Raw genomic sequence first — 23,236 nt, 5'->3', positions numbered from 1 at the left:
TCCTAACTTAACGCTAGGAATACATAAATATTCCTTAAAATCAAGGCCATTTCTTCAACACATCGCTCAAGAAAGTCTGAACTAAAAAAAGAGGGAAACTAGATACAAGTAGTAGATGTAAATCTGAACACAATAAAAGGTTTGTAGAACGAAAAAAATGGTCAAGAGAGGGAATGAATGGGGTTCGTAGATTGGAATCATAGGAAAAAGAAAATAAATAAAGTAAGTGTGATGATGAGGAGGAAGGGAACGTAAAGGCAAATGGTAACTTAACTAGAATAGGAAATGAGGAAAAGAGGGTGTTGTGGTGGTTTATTCAGGTTTTAGTTTAAACGTAGTATGATTACAAGTCAATTTTATACTTATCAAATAGTATTGATGAAAAAATTAGAAGTAAAACATTTGATAATATGGTACCTGATTAATCTCCTTTGTTTGGAATCCTTATCCAGTAAAAGTGTATGCTGCCTTGCCTATTCAGTAAAAAAATTGTCAATATTACAAGAGGAGTATTCGTACTTTTCTTGTGGATTGGGTTTGTTTTTTAATATAATATTATTGTTTTGATTTTATTTTTCCTTTTATGTTTAGGTTCTCAGAAGATGCATTTTACTTTCTAAAGGGTTTTTTTTTTCTTGCTTGTAAATTTTCACTTGTGTTCGGACTTGAGTAGCGTCCTTTTCAAAGAAAGTTGAATGAGTGGTGATCGCAGAGGCTTAAATCTTGTTTTTGTTATCTCAGATTGTATATTTGCTGTTAAATCCTGCATATTGCCTCCATTTTTGCCATTTGCCAACATTATTTTTAATCCTAATGCATTATACTTAATAGGTTTTTTATTCTTAAATCCAGTTCTGGTTTTGGTGTTTCGTTGGTGCTGTGCTCTAAAGAAGAAGTTGTTACAGCAAGGGTGGTCCAAGATGCTGGTGTGCAATCTCGTCCTACAATGGAAACTATAATTGTCACGCTTGCACATCTTGCTTTGCATAGTGACGCAATAGAGTTGGAGGTAATTGTTTTTTTTAAATGCAATATTTGTTTAATGAAGACTTGGAGGTATTTGCTTACTGCCTAGCTCTTGAAAGATCACAAGTGATGTGAGAACAGAGGTTGTTCTTTGTTTAAGGACCAAGCCTCATTATATTGATCAGTTTCTCACTTTCTATTCATATTTATCAGTTCTTTTTGGAAGTTGTACTTTTAGTTTCAAGTATTGGAAAGAAATAGATGAGCGCATTTGGGAATATTTGGACTTTTTTTTCGTGTGTTTAGGATAGAACTGCAATTTTTACTTATTGTTGATTTTGAAACTGAATCGTTATTTTTTACATTTCCCATGCCCCCTTGTGTTTTAAATGGCAAATATTTTGTGATCTTTTAGAGGATTTATCATTCTTTTCTTGTAGTTACTTTATTTATATTTATACTGCTTTGATTTCTGTGGAAATCCTGTCTGATAGTTTCTTTTGAATTATCACCAAATTAATATATATCAACCTCAATCGAGGAACCAAGGAGTTGGAAATTTGAGAAATAAAAGGATGGAAACTTTTTTTGAGTGTGCATTTCATGTCTAAATAATAGGTCTTTTCCTTCAATTCTTTCCAAAAAGAAAAGAAAAGAAAAAAAAGAAAGAAAAGGGATATGAAGATGAGTTGGTTGTGGATTAAAGAATTTAAAATGAAGCAGTAGGAAGGGTGAATTGTTATAAAAAATCCTCGAATTCCTCCCCAGTTGTTTCAGTTTAGGGTCTGTTTTAGTTCGTCCAGTTCGGTTCAGGGTTAGGTCCAGTGTGTCCGTTTCAGGTTTGGTTTGGTTTGATTGTTAGTCTAGTTCAGTTTCTGTAGTATGGAGCAAACTTATCCGCTTTTGAAATTACTATTATCCAATTCACCTAATAATTCATGTGCATCCTTGGTGACACAATCGCACTTTCGAAGGCAGCGGACTAGCGATTGTGCGGCACTCACTTTCCAGCGACGAGTGAGTTAAGCCAATTTGTTCTTGCGTCGCCTACGGCCAAGCGACGTACGGTCGAGCCTCTAGCCTCGGTTTTAAAAGAAGGTTTTAGAAAACGAGGAGAGAGCGAGATTTTTGAAAGAGAGATTTTAGAAAGAGACGTTATATAAGCAAGCAAGAGAAAGATAACAACGGCTTAGCATATATAACCTTGGGTAGGGAGAAGTTGACGACTAGTCATATCCCCCTATAGTACATTCTGGGCCATTTTAGTTCTGGCAGGCCTAGACATGATTTTCTTGAGGTGTCATACGCTCTAGAATTACAAAGGGAAAAACACTAGAATGAAAAGACATGACAAGGGTTTGGCTTGTCATGGGCATGCGGCCATGGGCAACAGGCCCTGGACAGGCATGACCGTGACATCCTCCCCCACCTAATTGGTTGACGTCCCCGTCAACCGACTACTTTCATACCTTGCGATGTGGGTGGCGGCGGAGTTCAGATCTTCGGCGCGTTCCCAGCTTGTTTCCTCTGTAGGGAGATTCTTCCATTTGACAAGGAATTCACGAATCGTCCGTACAGGTCTTCCTATCTTCCTAACCCTGTCGGCTAGGATCTCTTCCACTTCCTTTGTCTCTTTTTGTTTCAGATCGATGCTCGGTCTTGTGGTTGTATTTCGATGGTCGTCGTCTGGATCAGGGTGATAGGGCTTCAAGTTGCTCACATGAATGACGGGGTGAATTTTCATCCATGCGGGGAGTGCAACTCGGTAGGAGGTAGCCCCAATCTTTTTAAGGACTTCAACCGGGCCTTCGTATTTACGAACTAATCTCTGGTCCTTTCGGCTACGAAATCTGATCTGTTCTGGTCTCAGCTTGATAAGGACTTGATCTCCTGCACGGAAATGAAGGGGGCGACGCTTCTTGTCCGCCCATTTCTTCATATGCTTGGAAGCCTTCTCTAAATATGCTCGGGCTATATCTGTCGTCTGCTTCCATTCTCTTGTAAAGTTGTGAGCTTGGGGGTTTTTTCCTGCATAAGGATGATCAATAATATGGGGTAAGGCCGGTTGTCGTCCACTTACAATTTCAAAGGGACTCTTCCCTGTAGACGAGCTTGTTTGACAATTGAAGCAAAATTGGGCGACATCTAACAATTGTATCCAGTTCTTTTGGCGAGCGTCGACGAAGTGACGTAAGTATTCTTCGAGCAAGCAGTTGAACCGTTCTGTCTGTCCATCGGTTTGAGGGTGATAACTCGAGGAGATGTTCAAGGTTGTTCCCAAGAAAGCGAATAACTCAGTCCAGAATGTCCCAATGAATCTGCCATCCCTGTCACTGATGATGCTCGACGGAATGCCCCATAACTTTACAACGTGTTTGAAAAACAGTTGGGCTGTGAGTTCCGCCGAACATAATTTGGGAGTGGGGATGAACGTCGCATATTTTGAGAACCGGTCCACAATAACCAAGATGGCGTCATATTCCCCGACTTTTGGGAGGTGTGTTATGAAGTCCAGAGATACACTTTCCCAGGGTCTTGTTGGCACAGGTAGAGGTTCCAAGAGTCCAGAGACTTTGGCTTTCTCGACCTTATCCTGTTGGCAGATGAGGCACGTCTTGGTGTATTGCATGATGTCGTCTCGCATGTTCGGCCAAAAGTACCCCTTCTTTATTAGGGCGTATGTTCTTTGCCATCCCGGGTGTCCGGCCCATAAGGTGTCGTGACATTCTTGAATGAGCTTCTTCCTCAGTTCTCCCGTTCTTGGGACGTACAATCTGTTTCCTTTGGTTATCAGGAGGTCCCCCTCAACCCAAAACTGCCGTGTCTTTCCAGCCTTAGCTAGTTCGACAACGGCTTTGGCCGATGGGTCTTTGTGTAAATGTTCCTTGATGATGTCGCGCATCGATCCATCGATCTTACTTGAATGAATATGGGCTAACATGCACAGGGCCGCATGTTCGCCCTTCCGACTCAGCGCGTCGGCTGCTTGATTACTCTTTCCCGCTTTGTGTTCGAACTTGAAGTCGAATTCAGCCAACGACTCCTGCCACCGGGCTTGTTTTGCTGTTAATTTTGGTTGATCAAAGAAGTGGCAAGTGGCGCTGTTATCCGTCTTCACTACGAACTGCGATCCTAAGAGGTACTGTCTCCAGACTCGAAGGCAATGGACTACAGCCAGCATTTCTTTCTCGGAGACAGTGTATCTTCGTTCGGCATCGTTGAGCTTTCGACTTTCGTAAGCGATGGGGTGGCCTTCTTGAATAAGGACCCCACCGAGAGCAAAGTCGGAAGCATCGGTTTCCACTTCAAATGGCTTTGTGACGTCAACCAACCCGAGGACAGGACCCCTCGTCATGGTTGTTTTCAGATTTTCAAAGGCCATTTGACAATCATTCGACCACGACCAAGGGTGGTCTTTCTTCAACAGCTCTGTCAATGGGGCGGCTCGTCGTGAAAACCCTTCGACGAACCGCCTATAGTAGTTGGCTAGTCCTAAGAAGGACCTCAACTCAGATACGGAAGTAGGAACCTTCCATTCTTGGATAGCTTTTATCTTGTCGCTATCCATACTGATTTGTCCACATCTGACGACATGTCCAAGGAAGTGGATGCATGTTTGTGCGAATGCACATTTCTCCTTCTTCACATACAGCTGGTTCTGCCGGAGCTTGTCAAACACTAACTTCAAGTGCACTTTGTGTTCCTCGAGGGTTGTGCTGTAAACAACAATGTCGTCGAGGTATACTATGACGAACTGATCCAGGTATTCGTAGAAAACCTGGTTCATCAACGTGCAGAACGTAGCTGGGGCGTTTGTCAAGCCAAAGGGCATTACTAGGAATTCGAAGGCCCCATATCTTGTTACGCACGTCGTCTTGGGTTCGTCCCCTTCGGCAATACGTACTTGATAATATCCCGATCGTAAGTCCAATTTCGTGAAGTACTTGGCCCCGTGAAGTTGGTCGAACAAGTCAGATATTATCGGCAGAGGATATTTGTTGCGTACTGTCACCTTGTTTAAGGCTCTATAGTCTATGCACAGACGCAACGTCCCATCCTTCTTCTTCTGGAATAGTACGGGGGCTCCATAAGGGGCCTTTGCCGGGCGAATGAATCCCGCCTTCAGCAACTCGTCTAGTTGTTTCCTCAATTCGGCTAGCTCGGGTGGAGCCATCCGGTATGCATTCTTTGCGGGCGGCTTAACCCCGGGGAGGAGTTCGATTTCGTGGTCAATGCCTCGACGAGGTGGTAGTGTTTGTGGTAGACTCTCTGGCATTATGTCGGTATAGCTGTCTAATACATCCTTGATTTCCTCTGGGACAGTCTCTTCGGTGGTTGCCTCTTCTATCAGTGGTATGGCCATGAAGGTAGGTTCCTCTCGTGCGAGTCCCCTTTTCAGCTGTATGGCCGAGATCATCCGAAGATTACCTGGTTGCTTGATGCTTGCAGGTATTACTGTGGGGTTACGGTCGGTGATCACTAAGCATTTTGCCAATGGCATTGGGATGACTTTGTGTTCTAGGAGGAACTCCATCCCAAGTACCACATCGAAGTCGTCCATGCGAACCACGACAAGGTCTAGCTCTCCAGTCCAATCCCCTATTTTGAAGGGGACTCCTTTGGAAACTCCCACAATAGGCAAGGCCTCGGAGTTGACAGCTTTCATTTTCCCCGGGTCCTTTCCTATGGTGAGTCCCAATCTTCTGGCTTCTTGATCAGCAATGAAGTTGTGGGTTGCTCCAGAGTCTATCAGGGTTCTCTTGCTCAGTCGAGAGTTTATGGTGGCATCTACGAACATAAGCCCTTTCTCTATTATCTCCTTCGGTTCGACTTTCCGTTGGAGGGCTGACAAGAATTTGAGTGCGCCCATTCGGGGGTTGTCGTGATCTTCTTTCTTGTCTAGCAAAGTCTCGACCCTTGCCTCATTGCTCTCTTGGATGGACACTTGGAGTGCAGTGAGAGAGGCCCGATGAGGACAGTAGGATACCTTGTGGGGGCCTTTACATAGCATGCATTGCAAAGGCGTCGTCGGGTGGTTCTTTTGGTGGTAAGGCCCTCGAGATGTCCCCGCTTGATTGTTCTGAGGAGGTCTATCCGTCCATCCATTCGATCTGTTGGGGCTTCCATTTCGATGGCCTGGTGGTCGGTAGGGTTTGCCCCCATTGTTTGGGGCTGGTGTCGTTCTTCTTTGGGATCCTGCTTCGTTCCCACAGTCCACGAGTCTCTCGGCGCAGGCCATTGCGGCAGCTAGGGTTTGGACCCTGTTCTCATGTATCTTTGTTTTGGCCCACGGCTGTAGACCATTTATAAAGAAGAACACCTTGTCCTTCTCTGCTGTACCCCTGATATCCAGCATCAGGGTTGAGAATTGTCTGACGTAGTCCCGTATGTTTCCAGTGTGTTTCAGGGCTACTATTTTCTCCATTGCTATGTGTCCTGCATTTTCGGGGAGGAATTGTTCCCTCAACTCTCTCTTGAGGTCCTCCCATGAGTCGATGGTGCACAATCCATCCTCGATGTCTTGCACCTTCGTACGCCACCACAGTTTGGCGTCGTCTACGAGATACATCGCAGCTACAGTCACCTTCTTGTCGTCGGTACAAGCCGTTGTGGCTTTGAAGTACTGTTCGACGTCGAAGATGAAGTTCTCCAACTCTTTGGCGTCCCGATTCCCTTTGAAGGCTCTAGGGTCCGGGAACCTTAGTTTGTTGGATCCTCCACTAGTTTGTCCAGCCGTGACACCTTCCACGGCTTTCATGGTAACTTCAATTCGAGTGCTCATGGCGGCCATCCTTTCTTGGAGGTCGTCGACTGTTGATCTGAATTCATCAGCCAATCCATTGAACAAACTCATCATTGTGTTTTGTAGTACGTCGAACTCTTCGCCACGTCCCTCTTTGTGTGCGACAGAGCTATCCGGACTATCAGACGGTTTTGGGCTGCTCGTAGGAGCAACTCTTTCTTCGAGCGAGGTCACTCGAAACAACAGTTCTGCGATTGGCAACCCGTCTAGGCGGTTGCCCATTGCGTCGACTTGGACGACTTTCTCACTCAGTTCGGTCACCCGTGTTTCCAGGAAACGGAGGGTGTCAGGGACTTCTTTGAGGAACAGCATTTCCTCCTCTATTAGCGTAAGCCGATCGGCTTGTGCTTTGGGTGTCGACTTTGTCGTCGACATGATTTCGGTCTGTATGACGTTACGGAGCTAACAAAGCTCTGATACCACTTGACACAATCGCACTTTCGAAGGCAGCGGACTAGCGATTGTGCGGCACTCACTTTCCAGCGACAAGTGAGTTAAGCCAATTTGTTCTTGCGTCGCCTACGGCCAAGCGACGTACGGTCGAGCCTCTAGCCTCGGTTTTAAAAGAAGGTTTTAGAAAACGAGGAGAGAGCGAGATTTTTGAAAGAGAGATTTTAGAAAGAGACGTTATATAAGCAAGCAAGAGAAAGATAACAACGGCTTAGCATATATAACCTTGGGTAGGGAGAAGTTGACGACTAGTCATATCCCCCTATAGTACATTCTGGGCCATTTTAGTTCTGGCAGGCCTAGACATGATTTTCTTGAGGTGTCATACGCTCTAGAATTACAAAGGGAAAAACACTAGAATGAAAAGACATGACAAGGGTTTGGCTTGTCATGGGCATGCGGCCATGGGCAACAGGCCCTGGACAGGCATGACCGTGACACTTGGCACCTTCTACTGAGCCCAATTTGAAATTAGAAGCAACAAAAGAAGAAAAAATGAAGGACAAGAAACGATACTAGAAACTTGTGGGAAGATTAATTTCTTTATTTCATACACATATGGACATTGCTTTTGCTATAAGTATGGTAAGTCAATTTATGCATGCACATGAACCTACACATTTTAAAGCTGCGTATAAAATCTTAGGGTATTTTAAGATATTTATAAGGAGTTCTTGAAAAGGGTATTTTATTGAAAAAGAACCATCACTTCAAACTAGAAGTCTGTATAGATGCATAATGTTTGGAAGTACTACTAATGGAAGATCTACCTCTGACTACTTCTCCTTTGGTGGAGAAAATCTAGTTACATGGAGAAGCAAAAAGCAAAATGTGGTGACTAAGAGTAACGTTGAAGTAGCCTTAGCCCATGTAATTTGTGAAGGCATATGGATCAAAAGGATACTTGAAGAATTGATGTTCTCTCAAGCTAAGCCTATTCAAAATTTTTCTGGCAATAAGACTGTCATATCTATAGCTCATAATCCAGTTCTACATGATAGACCATTACATACCAAACATATTGAGGTTAACACATTTTAACACATTTTATTAACTGAGGGACTTCCAAAGAAGAAATTCGATAAACTGATTGACAAGCTAGCTATGGAAACATCTTTAAACCAACTTGAGGGAGAGTGTTGGAATATTTAGTCTTTACAATTGTGTAAATATTTGTTGTCAATATTTAGTCTTTGTTGTCTTTATTCTTTCCTTATTGTACTGAGTCTTTCTTCTATATAAGAAGACCTAGGCTGCACGTATTTGAATAACAAATTATTATTCTTCTCAATTTAAGAAAACAGCTTCAAAGGAAAAGAATTTCACTTGAGATGTCGATTATCCTTCTAATTTTAAGAGAATACTCAGTTCACCTTGAAAACCAAAAACAACTTGAACCAGCAGTTCAAAAGAAGAGCATCCAAAAAGAGATGGTTGAGATAATTCCCATCTTCACTGCAAAGTGAGCAAACTGAAGGCATAAGAGCACAAAATGGCAATTTCGGTTGTAACAACTCTGTAGTATTAAGTTGCTACATTGAAGTTGTCAATTTTGGATCATTAGTGTTTGGTGGCATTGAAGTTGCTCTCTGATCAAGTTTTGACTCATACTGAGAAAACTGGAGCTCAAAAGTTGCTTCGAGTTTGTTATTAAAGATTCGTCAGTAAGCAGCTCAGTTACTGTTATTTGATGTTCTTGGGGTTGTATTCTTAGCTTTAGGGGGGAGGGTAGAGGAAAAATCTAAGCCATTTTGGACGTCTGGTCCAATATTTTGATTCACACACTCGTTTTTTAATGAAAATTTCTTGCAAGCACAAATAAGTAGTAAGAGAGAAACAATAAAGGATACTTAAAGTGAAAACTTCATATTGGTTATTCATTTTAAATAATGAGTATGACAAAGTACTAAATATGTCTTTCAATTATAGTTTATCTGCAGAAGCTACACTTTGAGGTAAAAAGTTTCCTTTTTTTGTCTTACATTTTCTAATAAAGAAATAGGCCGCACTTTTTCCAGCAGTTTTGTGATTCGTTAATTTGATATTTTATGGAACTGCAGGTTGTTTTTATGATGTGTGCAATTTCAGCAATGGATCCTAGTCAAAGGTATTCATTCAACTTGTTCCAAATTTGTAATTTACTCGTGGTTTCTTTCTTTTTTTTTTTTTTTTTTTTTTTTTTTTTNAATGGTCGCTACCATGCTTGATAACCTGGCCAGACAGCTCAATTATTCAGGAAGACAGAAGGTGAAATTTATGTCTTCTTTGTGCTAAAGTTCTTGACATATTTTTTCAGTTCAGTTCAAAGTTTTTTCTGGTTATTGATAGTTTTCTAATAAGAATTGTGGACTTCAATTTAAAGGACGGTACAATCTTGAAGAAAGAGCTAGAGAATATTAACTTTAATGGACATAATACATATAAGTACCCAAGTTTCAACAATTTTAAAATTCTGAACTTTTATATTGCGTACTCATGAGATTTTAAAATGTTTTTGCAGTACTTGGAGGAACTCATTGGGTCACTTCTCTTTTGTTGGGTTACTTGTGGTGTAAGCTTACCTGCACTTGTTGAGGTATTGATCCATTTAATCTCGTTTATATCTCTCATGTTATGTGCTTGGAATAATTGATCTGCTTCTCTTAACACCAACCGTTGCATAGGGTAAAACTGATCTCTCTCTCTCTCTCTGTTAATTATTACGACTATTGTCATTAATTTATTAAATTCTTAAAGAAAAAGTTGTCTCCTGTGAAAATTTTATAATTTCTCACTGTCTATTTAGATGTTGATCTTATGGCGTTAAGACTTAATTTTGCGATCCATTGTTGCCATGAAGGAGTTGATGCTCTTTCTTTAATTTTTTTTTATTTGTTATTTTTTTGTTTTTATTACTTGCATCCAACATTTCCTTTACTATTTGTATACCATGGAGCGGGGGCTCATTATTGCAGGAAATTATTTTTATTGACTGGAAAGTTGGTTGAATAGATAATCGGCAACTGATTATTTGACTAATCTATATAGTTCGTAAAGTTTTCTTGATTTTGGATTTCATGTATCTTCATAAAATGAAATATGAACATTCTTCTTTCCGTGGTTCATTTAATATTTTATATTCTCGCTAATTTAATTTTTTACAATGTATGCAGATAAGGCAACTTTTTGTCTTGGACGCTGAACCTAGTTACTTTATTCAGTATTGTTGCCCCTGGCTTCTTCCTGCTCTTATTCTGCAAGACGATAGTTCCAACCTTGGCTGGATTGCTAATGTAAGAATATTTTGGAACATTTTTTTGTCACACTTTGTCTATTTAGCAAACTTCGACAAAAGCATATAATGAAAGTTTTTGGTTAAGGTCATTCAATAGATTCAAAAACTTACTGGGTGCCCAAGAAGTGTAGATTCATGTTTAAACATTGTGGATTCAAATGTAGGATATTTTCTTTCATCTGTGTTTTGCACTATATGTATTCTTAAGGTTTATTCTCTTTGTGATATTTGTATTAACTGAGGTTCTTTTATTCGCTCCTCATAGATTTCTTGGTATTTGAATTGGTACTTCTATCTACTTTAGTTCTTGTAAGTTTGTATGAGTGAGAATTTTGTCCTTTTCATTGATCAATGAAAAATTTGCTTCTTGTTAAATGAAAATCAACAGGTTGCTGGTGAACCACTGGAAGCTTTAATTAGAAGCTATTTTGTGCCAATATTTTCTTTTTGTATGGCACTACATTGCAGCAAGAGATCCGGATGTGAAAAAGGAGCAGTAGTTCTTCAAAGTTCAATGTTGCGTTTTTCCAGAATAACTGAGAGTGAAAGGGATCTACTTATAAAGAAACATATGGTTTATCCTTCCTTTCAACTAATATTTAAGATTCTATGCTTTCATGTTCTCTTTGAATTTGACCATCTTTATGTTGACGAAAATACTTCAGTAAATTATTTGCTCCTTCGTACCTATTGAGATGTCATCAGTAGGTATGAAGGAGAAAATAATCAAGTCTTGTTGAGGTGTCGTCAACAGTTAATTATTTAACTTTATTTATATCATCTCATCTTATTTTACCTTATTTATATCTCTTCATAAGGAAGAAAGTTCCACTAAAGAAAAATATCATCTCATGTTACTTTGTGGGTTGAAGGTTTTAGCATCTTTTTGCTTGATGCTTTCTTTAGTCTACGTTTGGTAATCATGCCATTCTTGTTCTTTTTTTATAGCTTTTCAACTATCAATGAGAAGTTCTTTTCTCTTTAAAAAAAAAAAGGATGAGAGTCCTGCTTTATAATACGCATGTCTGTTTTGGAGAATGCTTAATGTTTTCATTCTTTTTACTTCATTTTTATCTGTACAAATGATGCAGTCTAGCTTCAAGGAGAGACTTCTTCAAGATCTCTTTTCCAATGTCTTTATTGATATGGAAAAGTATTCCAATGCAAGAAATTAAGCTGTATATTTCTTGAAACCTTCCCATGAGCAACACGCCCTAAAAGTTTGCATCTTCTCTGGAGCTTTCACATCCTTTTACCAGGGCCAAACTAAGAAATGTTTAATGAAAACACCAAATGATTAAATGATATTTAAATTCCAAATTGCAGAAGTTTTCAGACTCCAAATTCTTTTTTGCAGAACTACTCTTTGAAGAAAGGTGAAAACCAGACTAGCTAAATCACAATATTAGAATTAACATTGGTATGAAAGCCACTAAAGTGAATGGATTTTGTAGGACCTCTGTTATGTTAGAAGGGGTGTTAATCGTACTACTCTGTGTTTGTTTATATGTAGGTCTGTTCGTTTAGCTAGGTATGTCTTATTTTGAAAGTATTCTGGCGCTAGTCAGGAGAGTTCCCGCCCTTTTCTAAGGCTGAAGTTGTATTTCTTACCTTGGAATCCTTTTTGAATTATTGAAGTAACTATTACAGACTATTTTGTGAGTTAGAAACTTTACAGGATTATTCAGAGTAAAAGAAGATTAGAGTTCACGAGATTAAAAGTGAAATGAGAAAGTCAATAAGAATGATAAAATGCAAAACTGGCATATTTTAATCAAGACTTCACCCAAAACAACACAATCACTGTGAATAAAAATAAGTTTAGAGAAACCAAATAATTGATCTTCTTTAATTCATCTAATTGGAGAAATCTGTGATTGCTGCATGGTATCATTTTGAATTTGAGGATTGTTGACAAGTGGGGATGCAAGCAAACCCCTCATCCTACTAATTATCTAGCCTCCCCCTTTGTGGCAATTCCAAATTGTTGGATTTCTTGGAGCCTGTGGTGCAGAAAGTAGCCAGCTGCAGTGTTTCTTGGAGAACTTTTGTTCTAAAGGAGGGAGACTTTGTTCTTTCGTAGACTGTGCTTTCCAAACTCCTAATTTACCTGTCGGTCTTCAAAGCCCTTTGTGACATACTAAATCATTGAAAAGATAAACGAGAAAATGTTTTTGGGAGGTAGAGAAGAGTAGAGGCTCCCTTCTTATCAACTGGAAAACAGTTACCCTTCCCTTTGTCTCACTCTGGAGGAGGGTTGGGAATTGACAGAATTCAAGCTTGCAGCAACGAAACCTTGCTCACCAATGGCTGTAGTGGTTGGACAAAATAGACTCTCTATGGGCCAAAGTTATGCGGGTGAACGATTCTCCCTCTGAAAAGTGTCCTGCCAATTGTTGCTAAGAACTCCTTGGAGAAATCTATTGAAATTTAAGATTTATACTGAAGATTCTTCTTTAGTGTTGCAAGGGATGGAAATAGAAGTTGTTTTTGGTTGGACAATTGGAGTGCAGAGGAGTCTTTGGGAGCTTTATCCAAGAATGTACAGACCTGTCACGAATGGAGAGTGTAGAGCTTGTGATATATGGATAGATGCTTTTACAACCTTTTATGGATAGTTTGCTAATGTAAAACAGGAGAGTTTTCAAAGACGAGAGAAGTTCACTTGGCTCCTTTGCGATGACATTGATCTCTTTAAGATTTTTGTGATAGTGTGCTTTTAGCCGGCTTGAGACCCCTTTTGTAAATTGTAACTCTCCAATTTTCTTTTAATTGAAAATTGCCTCCCCTTTCTTATTTAAAAAAACGAAAGAAAGAAAAAGAAAAGGCATAGGAAATCTTGTAACCTATTTGGATGAAAGTTGTTAGTGGATGTTTGATTAACTTAATAACTTTTTGAAGAAAACAGAATTTTCTAAAGATGTTCAATATTCATTTGTAGTTGTTATTCCCTGCTTGTAGGTGTCCATTTTCTAAAGATGTTCAATATTCATTTGTAGTTGTTATTCCCTGCTTGTAGGTGTCCATTATCAGCCAGATCTTAGCTTTAACATCTTGTACTTCAGAACCTATGGATCCATTCTTTCCAAAGGATACCATTGTGTTTGCTGTTCGGACAGTTGTTGATGGTTTCTTGGAAATGTCAGATCTTCTTATCTTGCTCCTCTTCTTCTTGATACATTTTCTTTTATGGCTTTTCATTTTTTCTGTTTTGCAAACATGACTATTTTTATTGTTAACTTGGTTCTTGAAGGGAGAACAAGGAGACAACAATTGGCGTTATTGACAGAATCAATGTTTTCCGTCCAGATAGAGTATTCATGGTATTCTTATATGTTAAATACTTGAGAAAAGCATATTATGCAGCCTGTAGTCTTGTAGTGTTTCATTGCTTCAATTTGAGAAAGGCATTTGGCATATAGTCTGGCTTACCCTTGGTTATTGTAAATTTCTTCTAGCCTCTGTAAAGTCTTATTCCTGCTTTGAAATAAAGTGTTAAATCACCGATGAACCCAAAAGTTCAAGCTTATAGGCTATGTTAAATTGAATTGTATCAACACTCCAACCATTTCCTTCACTTGTGTGCTTGGAAATTTTTAGAAGGCGCAATAAGTTTAAATCAATATTAATTGGGGAGGAAATAACACCGATGAACCCAAAAGTTCAAGCTTATAGGCTATGTTAAATTGAATTGTATCAACACTCCAACCATTTCCTTCACTTGTGTGCTTGGAAATTTTTAGAAGGCGCAATAAGTTTAAATCAATATTAATTGGGGAGGAAATAACATTACTGGAGTTAAAACTCACAACTTCTTACTCTATAAAATGTTAAATCATCAATCAACCTAAAAACTTAACCTGATGGATTATGATAAATGTAACTATATCAACACTCCAACCTAAAGATTATTTAAAAAATTTCTTCTATGTTTGTTCTTGTTAGTTCTTTGATTATTTTCCATGCATTTTACCAAATAAACCTCTGTTGTGTTCGTGCAGTTTATTGTAGAGATGCACTACAAAATTGCAGAAGCAACTCATCATAGGCATAAATCTCATCGATTGGCAGCAATTGAAGTGCTGATAAATATTCTTGGTCACAGAGCTGCAGTTTCTAGCACGTCAAAGTGAGTGCATTTTTAATGCATGATGTTCACTTTAAAAAGATATTTGTTTGTGTTAATAACGTTCTAATATGAAGTATCTTATAAAAAAAGTTCTAATATAAAGTTGATATTTGATGTGGTTGAAGAAAAAATTATCTCAACAGATTAGAAGGAAACAAAAACTCATATTTTTTGCATCAATGTCAGCAAATTATACGAAGTGTTGAGCATTCTATAATCTGCTGGTTTCTATACGTAGAACCGCCAATATTCATTATGTCTTGGTTTCAAAACTCTATACCTTGAAAATTTTATTTATCTGTTGCTTTGGTCATTTGAATTTCTCCTTTGCTTTATTGCCTCTTTCGACATCATACAAGTAGATGTTAGAACTTATTAACTTAATGCAGCTATCTATTCAATTTGATTGGGCAATTTGTTGGTAATAATTCGTTACAAGACCAATGTTGTCGCATCTTTTCAACCTTGTTGGAAACTTTCAAATCTAGCCCAAGCAAAGAAATCACTAGAGTCCTCGGAGAACAACTTCAGGTCTGTACAATCTTCTCCCTTTGTTCTGGAGTTCCACCTTGTTGTTTGGACTGCCTTCTAATTCATTGCGAACATAGTTTCTGATCTCAAAGTTGGTGGCATGTTGCATCCCCACCGAAGCTGATGGGGAGTCTCTTGGCAATAGATCGTCTCTCGTCTTATCCTTGGTTCACCAACTTATAATGGATTCTGATCCATCTCTCCATGATTACATCAAAGTAGGTTTCGTCCATTTGGTAAACATGAACACTATAGATTGATTTTATTTTATTTTTCCTCTAGTTGATCTGCAATCATAGATTCAAGTTCTTAGTGAGGACAAAATTTCCAAACTGTGATTGAAATATTTCCCATTTGATCCTACTTGCGACAACGATTTTTCCCATTTGATCAACCTGCATCTCCAATTTTATTTGGGTGAAAACTCAATTACTGCAACACAATCCTCTTTGTAAAGGATTCTTAATCCTTTTTTCAGCTTATTGTCAAGTTTCAGTTTCCTTAGAAAAAGATTTGATTTTTCTTTTTATGAACATGATGGATTCATTTATAATCACATGGCAAAGTGTCTTTACATATAATGTTTTATTATTTTTAGAATCGTGACCTTTTTTTTTTTTCTTCTCATGGTGTAGGAACTGGAGCCCTTTCCTGAGATGGAAATCTTTGATGATATTCGAAATTTCCATCAGGAACTATGTAGAGGGTACTCTGCAAGGGATCATTTATTGAAAGTAAGGTGTTTTAAGCTTTTGGTTTGAGATCATCTTTTCAATTGAAGGATTAGATTAGATCTCCCTTCTGGCATTTTTAGGTAATTCCTCATGTCCTATGTCTCATCTTTTCTCCAGTTGGTCAAGCGTTCTGACAACCTACCACCAAGATTACTATTATGGAGGTAGATTTAAATTTGTTGCTTATCTTGGAATATTTTGTTTACCATGAGGTCCTTGTTATTATATTGACTGCCTTAGGTCAATATAGAGAATGTGCAGATTGCAGATTGTTTCAGTTTTTCTTATTTTCTTTTTATTTTTTATATTGAGAACTTATGACATTCAAGATACAGATTGTTTTTATGCCATTGCTTTTAAGCTGCTTCTGAGATGTCTTTAACAACTTGGTTTATCTTGCAGTTTAAAAGCATTGCATAAGAAGCTGATTGGGGGTCAGGTTTTTCACAGTGAGGATATCCCAAGTATTGATTGGCACAATGATCATGAAGTGGAGCAGGCAGTCTGGAAACTTATGCGAATATGTTGTTCAGAATCTTCAGATGATACAAGTTGTATAAGGGAGTTGGTGTCAGATTTTGTATCTAGGGTATTGGTTTTCTACCTTGTTCAGAATCTTCAGATGATACAAGTTGTATAAGGGAGCTGGTGTCTATGAGTTTTGAAATATTTTTTGTCCTTTCATTGTTTTTGCAGGTTGGTATAGGTGATCCACATTGTGTTGTTTTCCATCTGCCTGGGGAATCCAATACCATTCACATTTTTCGGCCTGTTGTTAATAGCAGTGCTTCAGAAATAGACTTCAAGATTGAAACTGGCATATCTGAAGATCTTCTGATTGAACTTTTAAAACATTTGAAAAGGTACCTGATGGATGACTCTGTCAAAATAGTTGATATGACGTCTCAAGTTCTCCAGGTTAGTTTATGAAGGCCCATTCTAGTTCTCTCTTCTCTTTGTTGAACTGGAAATTGGCTCAATAAGATGCTCATTTCATTGGGTTTTGATATTGATGCTATGGAAATATGCTCTTGATAATAATGGAAATAGCTATGGAAAAAAGTGTCGGCTTTTATGCTTTATTATCATCATCATCATCATCTTCTTCTTCTTCTTCATTACTATTATTATTTCATTTGTCCTTCCCTTATACTTTGATCCTCAGAAAAGTTCATGTTTAATCGAACCAATTTTATATTTTTTTCACCCTTCTTAACCAGGCTATACTCTCCACTGAAAAAGGTCAAAGTATTCTGCTCACATTTGATTCTTATGAGAGATCGCTTTTGGAGGCAAGTTTTAATCTCCCTATTCTGATCAATACTTAGTTATGGAGTGTTCATGTCCCTCGTTCATAACTAAGAATACTCTTTGTTTTGTATGAATAACTACATCCCTCGTTCATAACTAAGAATACTCTTTGTTTTGTATGAATAACTACATGTATGCTATTGGCAGAGATGAGTTATCCAAAAAATTACATGGTTTATAATGTTGACAATTACTAGTAGGAACTACTGGAACTTCATTGTAGCGGTTCCTTTCCATGCCCCATTTCGTAAAACTAGTTGTCACCTACAACAGGAATGTGGTGGGGAAATGGTTTTATTTGAGTAAAATTCTTGTTGGGTTAAGCGTACTACCAAAAATTTGAATTATTTAGGTTGAATGTGAATGACACTTGCTGATGTGTTCAGTTTTCTTACTGGTTAAGTTAATTGCAATTTCCATTTTTGTTATGTTTGTAACAACCTTTGTTATTTAATTAGTTTGCAAGGTTGTTAGTTTGTTGAGGCCTAGCTGTGACCTTTTCTATGTAATAGGACTAAGGCTTGAACTAAATTCACTTTATCATTTAGTAAAATTCTCTACAAGGTTTGGTTTACATTTCTTGCAAATGGGTTAGTCCATTTGAAGAGATGGGGAAGCCTATTTGATAGCGCTACAGCATGAACTTTGAAGGGGAATTTGGTTAAACTTTCTAAATAAAAATAGAGAAAAAATTCAGCATCAAATGGACTGCAGTCTTTTCTTTTTTCCATCTATCCCAGTCGGTATTAAGTTGACCTGGGCCTAATAACTTGGAGATAATGGTAATATTTTTGGAACTGGAATGTAATGCTAGTGGTTTCAGTGGATGGCAAGGAAAAGGGTACTGACGTGACTATTGCTATGGGAAAAGGCTTGCTTGATTATGAATTTTTAGTTTGTACCATTCAATCTGACAAACAACTTTGAATATACGTTGGATGAATCTATTGCTCATGTATTCCTTTATATAACTTAGGTCCATTCCAAAGGGCTTAACATTAAGCTGGTAGATGGGTACTTGTTGGATCTTGAAAGGAGATTTAAAGGTACACATGTCTACTTCTTTAATTGATGACCCTTATTTACAATTTTAATTGAATCATATAAACATTTGATTATTTTTCCTTTCGCCTATATAAAAGAAATCTAAGACTTTTGTGTCAGTTATGGTCATGATTGTTATGATATTTTTTTGTAGATTATGCAAAAGCTTATAGAACACTATAATTCTCCTCTTGTATTTTATAGGTTGCTATTGGTTGGAATGATCATTTTATTGGTTGGATTGACATTACGTTTTAGTTACATTTTTCATTTTCATAGATCACTATAAAGTGTACAAGTATAATTGATGACCATTGGTTCAAGAATAGCAGCATTAGTCTATTCGGTTTGATGTTATACTGACAGTCTTCTTTTCTGCACATAATTACTTAACTTTAATAACAGCTGAGGCTATTTCATTGGAAAGTTCCACCGTGTGGGAGACCAATGGTAAAACTTTCGAGAGGTGGATTTGTCCATTAGTGCACTCACTAATTGGTCACTCGAATGATGTGATTCTAAGGTTTTGTCTTTTCTTTTCTTTTTCGTTAGCTCACTTATTTTGAGATTGTGTGAATGGGGTTGATTCTCTGTTTTCAGATTATGTCTAGATATTGTGTTGGTAAAAGCTGAGATTGCTGAGCTTCTCTTACCGAGTGTTGTAGTCAATCTAGCTGGAAGAAAAGATATGGATATTGATCTTCACAAAGTAATCTCACTGCAGGTAATGCATTGAGTATTTATAATGAGAGCATTGGCGTTATATTCTTCTTTGTTTCTTTGCGTTTTTTTTTTTTAAATTTTCTTTTTAGGTTTTGTCATACTTAAGTAAATTTACTGCTTTTCATATATATTCTTTGTGTGTGTCTTTCACGTGTTGATATTTTTTCTTACTTGGATATTCAACTCTCTGGAAAACAGAATAGCAGAACAGTAGATGGAACTCCACTAGGCAGTTGGGATTCAGTGAATTTTGAGAAATTCTATTTGTTTCTTGACCTTGAAATTTATGTTTCATGTTGTCAAGTTACTCTCAACCCTTTCCCTTAATTGGGGGCTTGGAGTCTTGCATCTATTTTGTAATCAATAATGTCACTGAACGAGTGAAGAATTTTGATGCTGTCATCAAGCACTTTGTCAATAATTTTGCTTAATTACTGAAATTGCTTAGACCAGAAAAAGTTTACTTTAAAGAAGAATATGAAAAGATAAAGCATAGGCACCTTCCTAAGGTCCTCCATGCTCTTTACACAGAGAACACCATAGGTTGAACCTTGAGGGCATGATCCCTTCCTCAAGTTAATAGTGCTTGCCGATTGATTTGGATCTTTCTGTCAGTTACATAATTGGATTTGTTTTATTTACAAAATAAAAAAAAAAAAAAAAAAACCTGAAATGGGTTCTATATTTGTTGGAAGAGAACAATGAATGCATTGGGGTCACTGAACCCTGCAATGGTACCAGGTGCTTTGCTTCACGTTTGTTAACTGTGATTAATTTGCAGGTACAAGAACACATATTTGTAGAATCAAACAAGTTGATCAAGTCAATTAAAGTACTTCTGAATACCCTCAATGAACTTCGGCTATGTCATGTAATGGTACAATCTGTAGTATCTGTGAGGAAAGATATTACTAAGGTTAGTTATAGTCCTATATTGAATCTTCGGGATTTTGTATCCTTGAATATTTTTCGATCTTTTGTATCCATAAGTAAAAAGTTTGTTTCTTGTTAATATAAAATTATGCTAGTTTATGGATGATATGTTAGCTGAGATGTTCCTGGTTGAAACATAAAAGTAATGCCGTAGACATATCTACATGAAAATTTATCGTACCTAGAAATACATGAGATGTTTCCTGTTCTTTTGTTGAAGAATGCTTCTGATGCCATTTCACATCTGCAATCAAGAAATTGGATGTAAAGTTGAATAAAATCAATGTTTTCATGCTGGCCTTAAACGAATCCAAGAGGGAAATTTCTCTTTCTTGATTGCATCAAGAACGAATCTTAATATTGTAAGGGTATTTCATGATTTCTTTTAAGAAGTTCATCGTTAAAGCTAATAAATGATGCTTCTATTTGCCTCATTCCTTAGAGAGTGGCATTCTACTTCATTTACTAGCTTCAGACCCATTAGCTCGAATACTACCTGATATAAGATTCTAGTCAAAGGTACTAGCAAATTGAATATATGGTGCTTCCCTCTATCATCTACTTTTGTAGCATGCCTTTGTGGGAAACAAAAAAGAAAAAAGAAAAAAAAAAAATCATTGGTTCCATCTTTGCAGCTAATGAAGTTGGTTACCATGTCTTGAGGAAGAGGGTGGGTGTTGTCTTTACAGTGATACACTGGTTACACATTGTTTTTGTAGTCTCAACATTATCCTACTAAAATTTTTCTTTTTCTCTTTTTTTGTAAATTTGACCTTTTGTGATTTCTGCCAATTGGAGGGACTTTCTGTAATTCCCTTTTTCTTATGGCCTTTTTCCTTGCCAAAATTGTTTCTTATCTAAAATTAATAATGCCTTTTGATTCTAGTTATTGTACATGGTTTGAAATAACAAACGTTGGTCTTTAATGTGTGTATTATGAGTCTTCATTTTTAGCAACTTTTTGAGTGTTGATTCTTTGATTTTATTTGTTACTTCTAAAGCAAATAGTGCCTCTTTGCTCCTTCTCCTTCAGTCTTCTAAGGCATCAAGTAAGAGCACTAGATCCCGTATGTCTAAAAGTCTTAGAGATCCAGTGGCTGCATCAAATGCTTCTGTGATGTCACCATTCTCCTGGGACAAAGTATGATTCACATGTCATATCTATGAATAAGGATCAGCCATTGATTAACTAGCATAGTTTACCAAAGAAAATCTTTTTATCTGACATGTTATTTGCTTTTGCAGGTTTATTGGCTTTCCATTGACTACCTCATTGTTGCTAAAGCTGCAATTGTTAGTTCAATATCAATATTTTCTCCTTAATGTTAAGTATATAGTATCCATATGCCAGTTTTTCTTATATTCAGTTTTGTTTTGTAGTATTCTGGTTCATACTTTACCTCGGTTATGTACGTTGAGCATTGGTGTGAAGAGCATTTTGGATGCCTTACCCTGGGGAACCCAGATTTTTCTTTTGTTGAAACGGTGAGTTGTGCTCAAAAAGTGCACTTGTACTTTTTTGGTTTATTGGTGCATGGTTTTCCCTCAGGCTGTAAATAATATAACAAGTTCATAACTATTTGTTAATTGTGAAGTAATCAATAAATAGGAGTCTCTAGAATCATTAAAGAGTGCCAATAATATTCTGCATTGTTTTCCGATGTGATCAAACAAACTTGTTAGTCTAATTGCTATATATCTCTGTCTCTTTCATGCATCAGCTACCACGTCATATTGAAATCCTCGTCTCTGCGGTCACTCAAATTAACGAACCCGACAGCTTGTATGGAATTATACGCTCTCACAAGGTGAGCTAGCATATATTTGCTAGTAGCTCGAGTTAATCATGTAGAGGTTGCTATTATGCTTCTAGTAATTACCTGTATCAACCTGTTGCAAGATATTCATATTACAGGCTCTTTCATTTCCTCCTCCATTTGTTAAGCCATTGAAAATTCAGCATTCCAATCCCAAATTGATGAACATACGTAGACTCAAACAAAAGCAAGTTATTATTTTGAATAATATCCTCATTTCTCTTTATCTGCTTGTATAATGGTGACTATTAAAGTTGACGTCACAAATCATCACCTTTGAGCACGAGGGAAACTGGAGCAAGGCCCTAGAATATTATGACTTGCGAGTACGATCAGATTCCATGCTTCAAGAGAATGGTGTTGTTAAAAACATTTCTATGGAGAAGCAACCAAAACATCATCAATCAATTTCTACCTTGGAAGATGCGTCAGGACATTGGAAACCTTATAAGGGTGTTATTAGATCTCTGCAGAAAACTGGTTGTGCACACGTGCTGGATTTGTATTGCCAAGGACTAACATTCCGGGATGACCATGTTCAACATGATTTAGAGTTCATGGAACTGCAGGTTTACCTTCTAACTCCCAACATTTTTTTCCTTGTGTTTTGTTTGGTTATAACTCTGTGTCATTATATCATAAACACCACGAAGTGTTGTTAGATGATCAGCTTTTTTCATTGTTCATTACGTATCCATAATTGTATAATTTAATTATGCTGACTGTTGTGTGATTTTATGGGTATAGTATGAAGCTGCCTGGCGTGCGGGAAACTGGGATTTCTCCTTGCTTTATGCAGGACCTGATTCTGGTTCATCGAGTTATCAGATCAAGAATATTCATTTCAACGAAAACCTGCATAGGTACTTGATGCAAAAGCCAAAGTTGCAAAACTACCAACTCATTTTTTAGTCTCTTATCATTAGGCTCTTTTTTCCACTTAAGTTCCCATGAAACCTAGCTTATATTATACACTGAAACAATTGTTTTTCACGGCATAGCAAGGCTGCTGTCCAACCCCACAACTTTCGTCCCAATTTGTTTCAGAAGTGTTGTACGTTTTTACTAATTTTTGGTTTGCTATCCTTTGTACTCGTATCAGTTTCCCTTCTCACTTGGTTTTCATTATATTTTCCCACTCTTGTTGCATTTCATAACCCTACAAGCCCTTGCACACTCTCTATCATCAATCTGTACATTATGTGCCACAAATCGAAAGAGTGATCAAATAGATTTTGCACTCTCTCACATTACAGTGGTAAATATTTAAAAAGCAATTGCATGAATAATTTAAATAATTATTCAGTAAAATTATTGTTCAGAAAAATATTTCTCGTCAATTGTATGAAAAAATATATCTTTCTTTTTTTTTTTTTTTTCATTTAGAAAATATTACTTGCTACTTTCATGAGTAAATATTATGATATTTTTATTATTCTAAATTTAATTTGTAGTTTTGTTCTTGATATGACAAATGATGAATGTATTGATTATCTAAATTAGTTAAGGAAATCATTCCTT

The 23,236-nt window shown here is 37.5% G+C and overlaps 1 protein-coding gene across 1 annotated transcript in view; it reads left to right on the top strand.

Annotated features, from left to right (window-relative positions):
* Nucleotides 1-23,236, top strand: part of LOC111793694 (serine/threonine-protein kinase ATM) — a 58,257-nt gene that overhangs the window by 20,965 nt on the left and 14,056 nt on the right. The window contains exons 26-51 of the mRNA XM_023675697.1: nt 853-1,009; nt 9,280-9,327; nt 9,404-9,466; nt 9,720-9,794; nt 10,372-10,491; nt 10,882-11,067; nt 13,513-13,634; nt 13,747-13,816; nt 14,495-14,622; nt 15,012-15,153; nt 15,231-15,371; nt 15,789-15,887; nt 16,005-16,051; nt 16,290-16,476; nt 16,584-16,805; nt 17,108-17,179; nt 18,175-18,244; nt 18,648-18,765; nt 18,843-18,966; nt 19,747-19,881; nt 20,932-21,039; nt 21,144-21,191; nt 21,279-21,383; nt 21,620-21,706; nt 21,970-22,284; nt 22,463-22,578. Of these exons, the coding sequence (XP_023531465.1) occupies nt 853-1,009; nt 9,280-9,327; nt 9,404-9,466; nt 9,720-9,794; nt 10,372-10,491; nt 10,882-11,067; nt 13,513-13,634; nt 13,747-13,816; nt 14,495-14,622; nt 15,012-15,153; nt 15,231-15,371; nt 15,789-15,887; nt 16,005-16,051; nt 16,290-16,476; nt 16,584-16,805; nt 17,108-17,179; nt 18,175-18,244; nt 18,648-18,765; nt 18,843-18,966; nt 19,747-19,881; nt 20,932-21,039; nt 21,144-21,191; nt 21,279-21,383; nt 21,620-21,706; nt 21,970-22,284; nt 22,463-22,578 (3,105 nt within the window). The remainder of the gene's footprint in view (nt 1-852; nt 1,010-9,279; nt 9,328-9,403; nt 9,467-9,719; nt 9,795-10,371; nt 10,492-10,881; nt 11,068-13,512; nt 13,635-13,746; nt 13,817-14,494; nt 14,623-15,011; nt 15,154-15,230; nt 15,372-15,788; nt 15,888-16,004; nt 16,052-16,289; nt 16,477-16,583; nt 16,806-17,107; nt 17,180-18,174; nt 18,245-18,647; nt 18,766-18,842; nt 18,967-19,746; nt 19,882-20,931; nt 21,040-21,143; nt 21,192-21,278; nt 21,384-21,619; nt 21,707-21,969; nt 22,285-22,462; nt 22,579-23,236) is intronic.

The sequence above is a fragment of the Cucurbita pepo genome, chromosome LG04 (genome assembly GCF_002806865.2).
Source record: "Cucurbita pepo subsp. pepo cultivar mu-cu-16 chromosome LG04, ASM280686v2, whole genome shotgun sequence".
Taxonomy (NCBI): Eukaryota; Viridiplantae; Streptophyta; class Magnoliopsida; order Cucurbitales; family Cucurbitaceae; genus Cucurbita; species Cucurbita pepo.
Note: the sequence above shows the minus strand (reverse complement) of the source record. Positions and strands in the feature narration are given on the sequence as shown.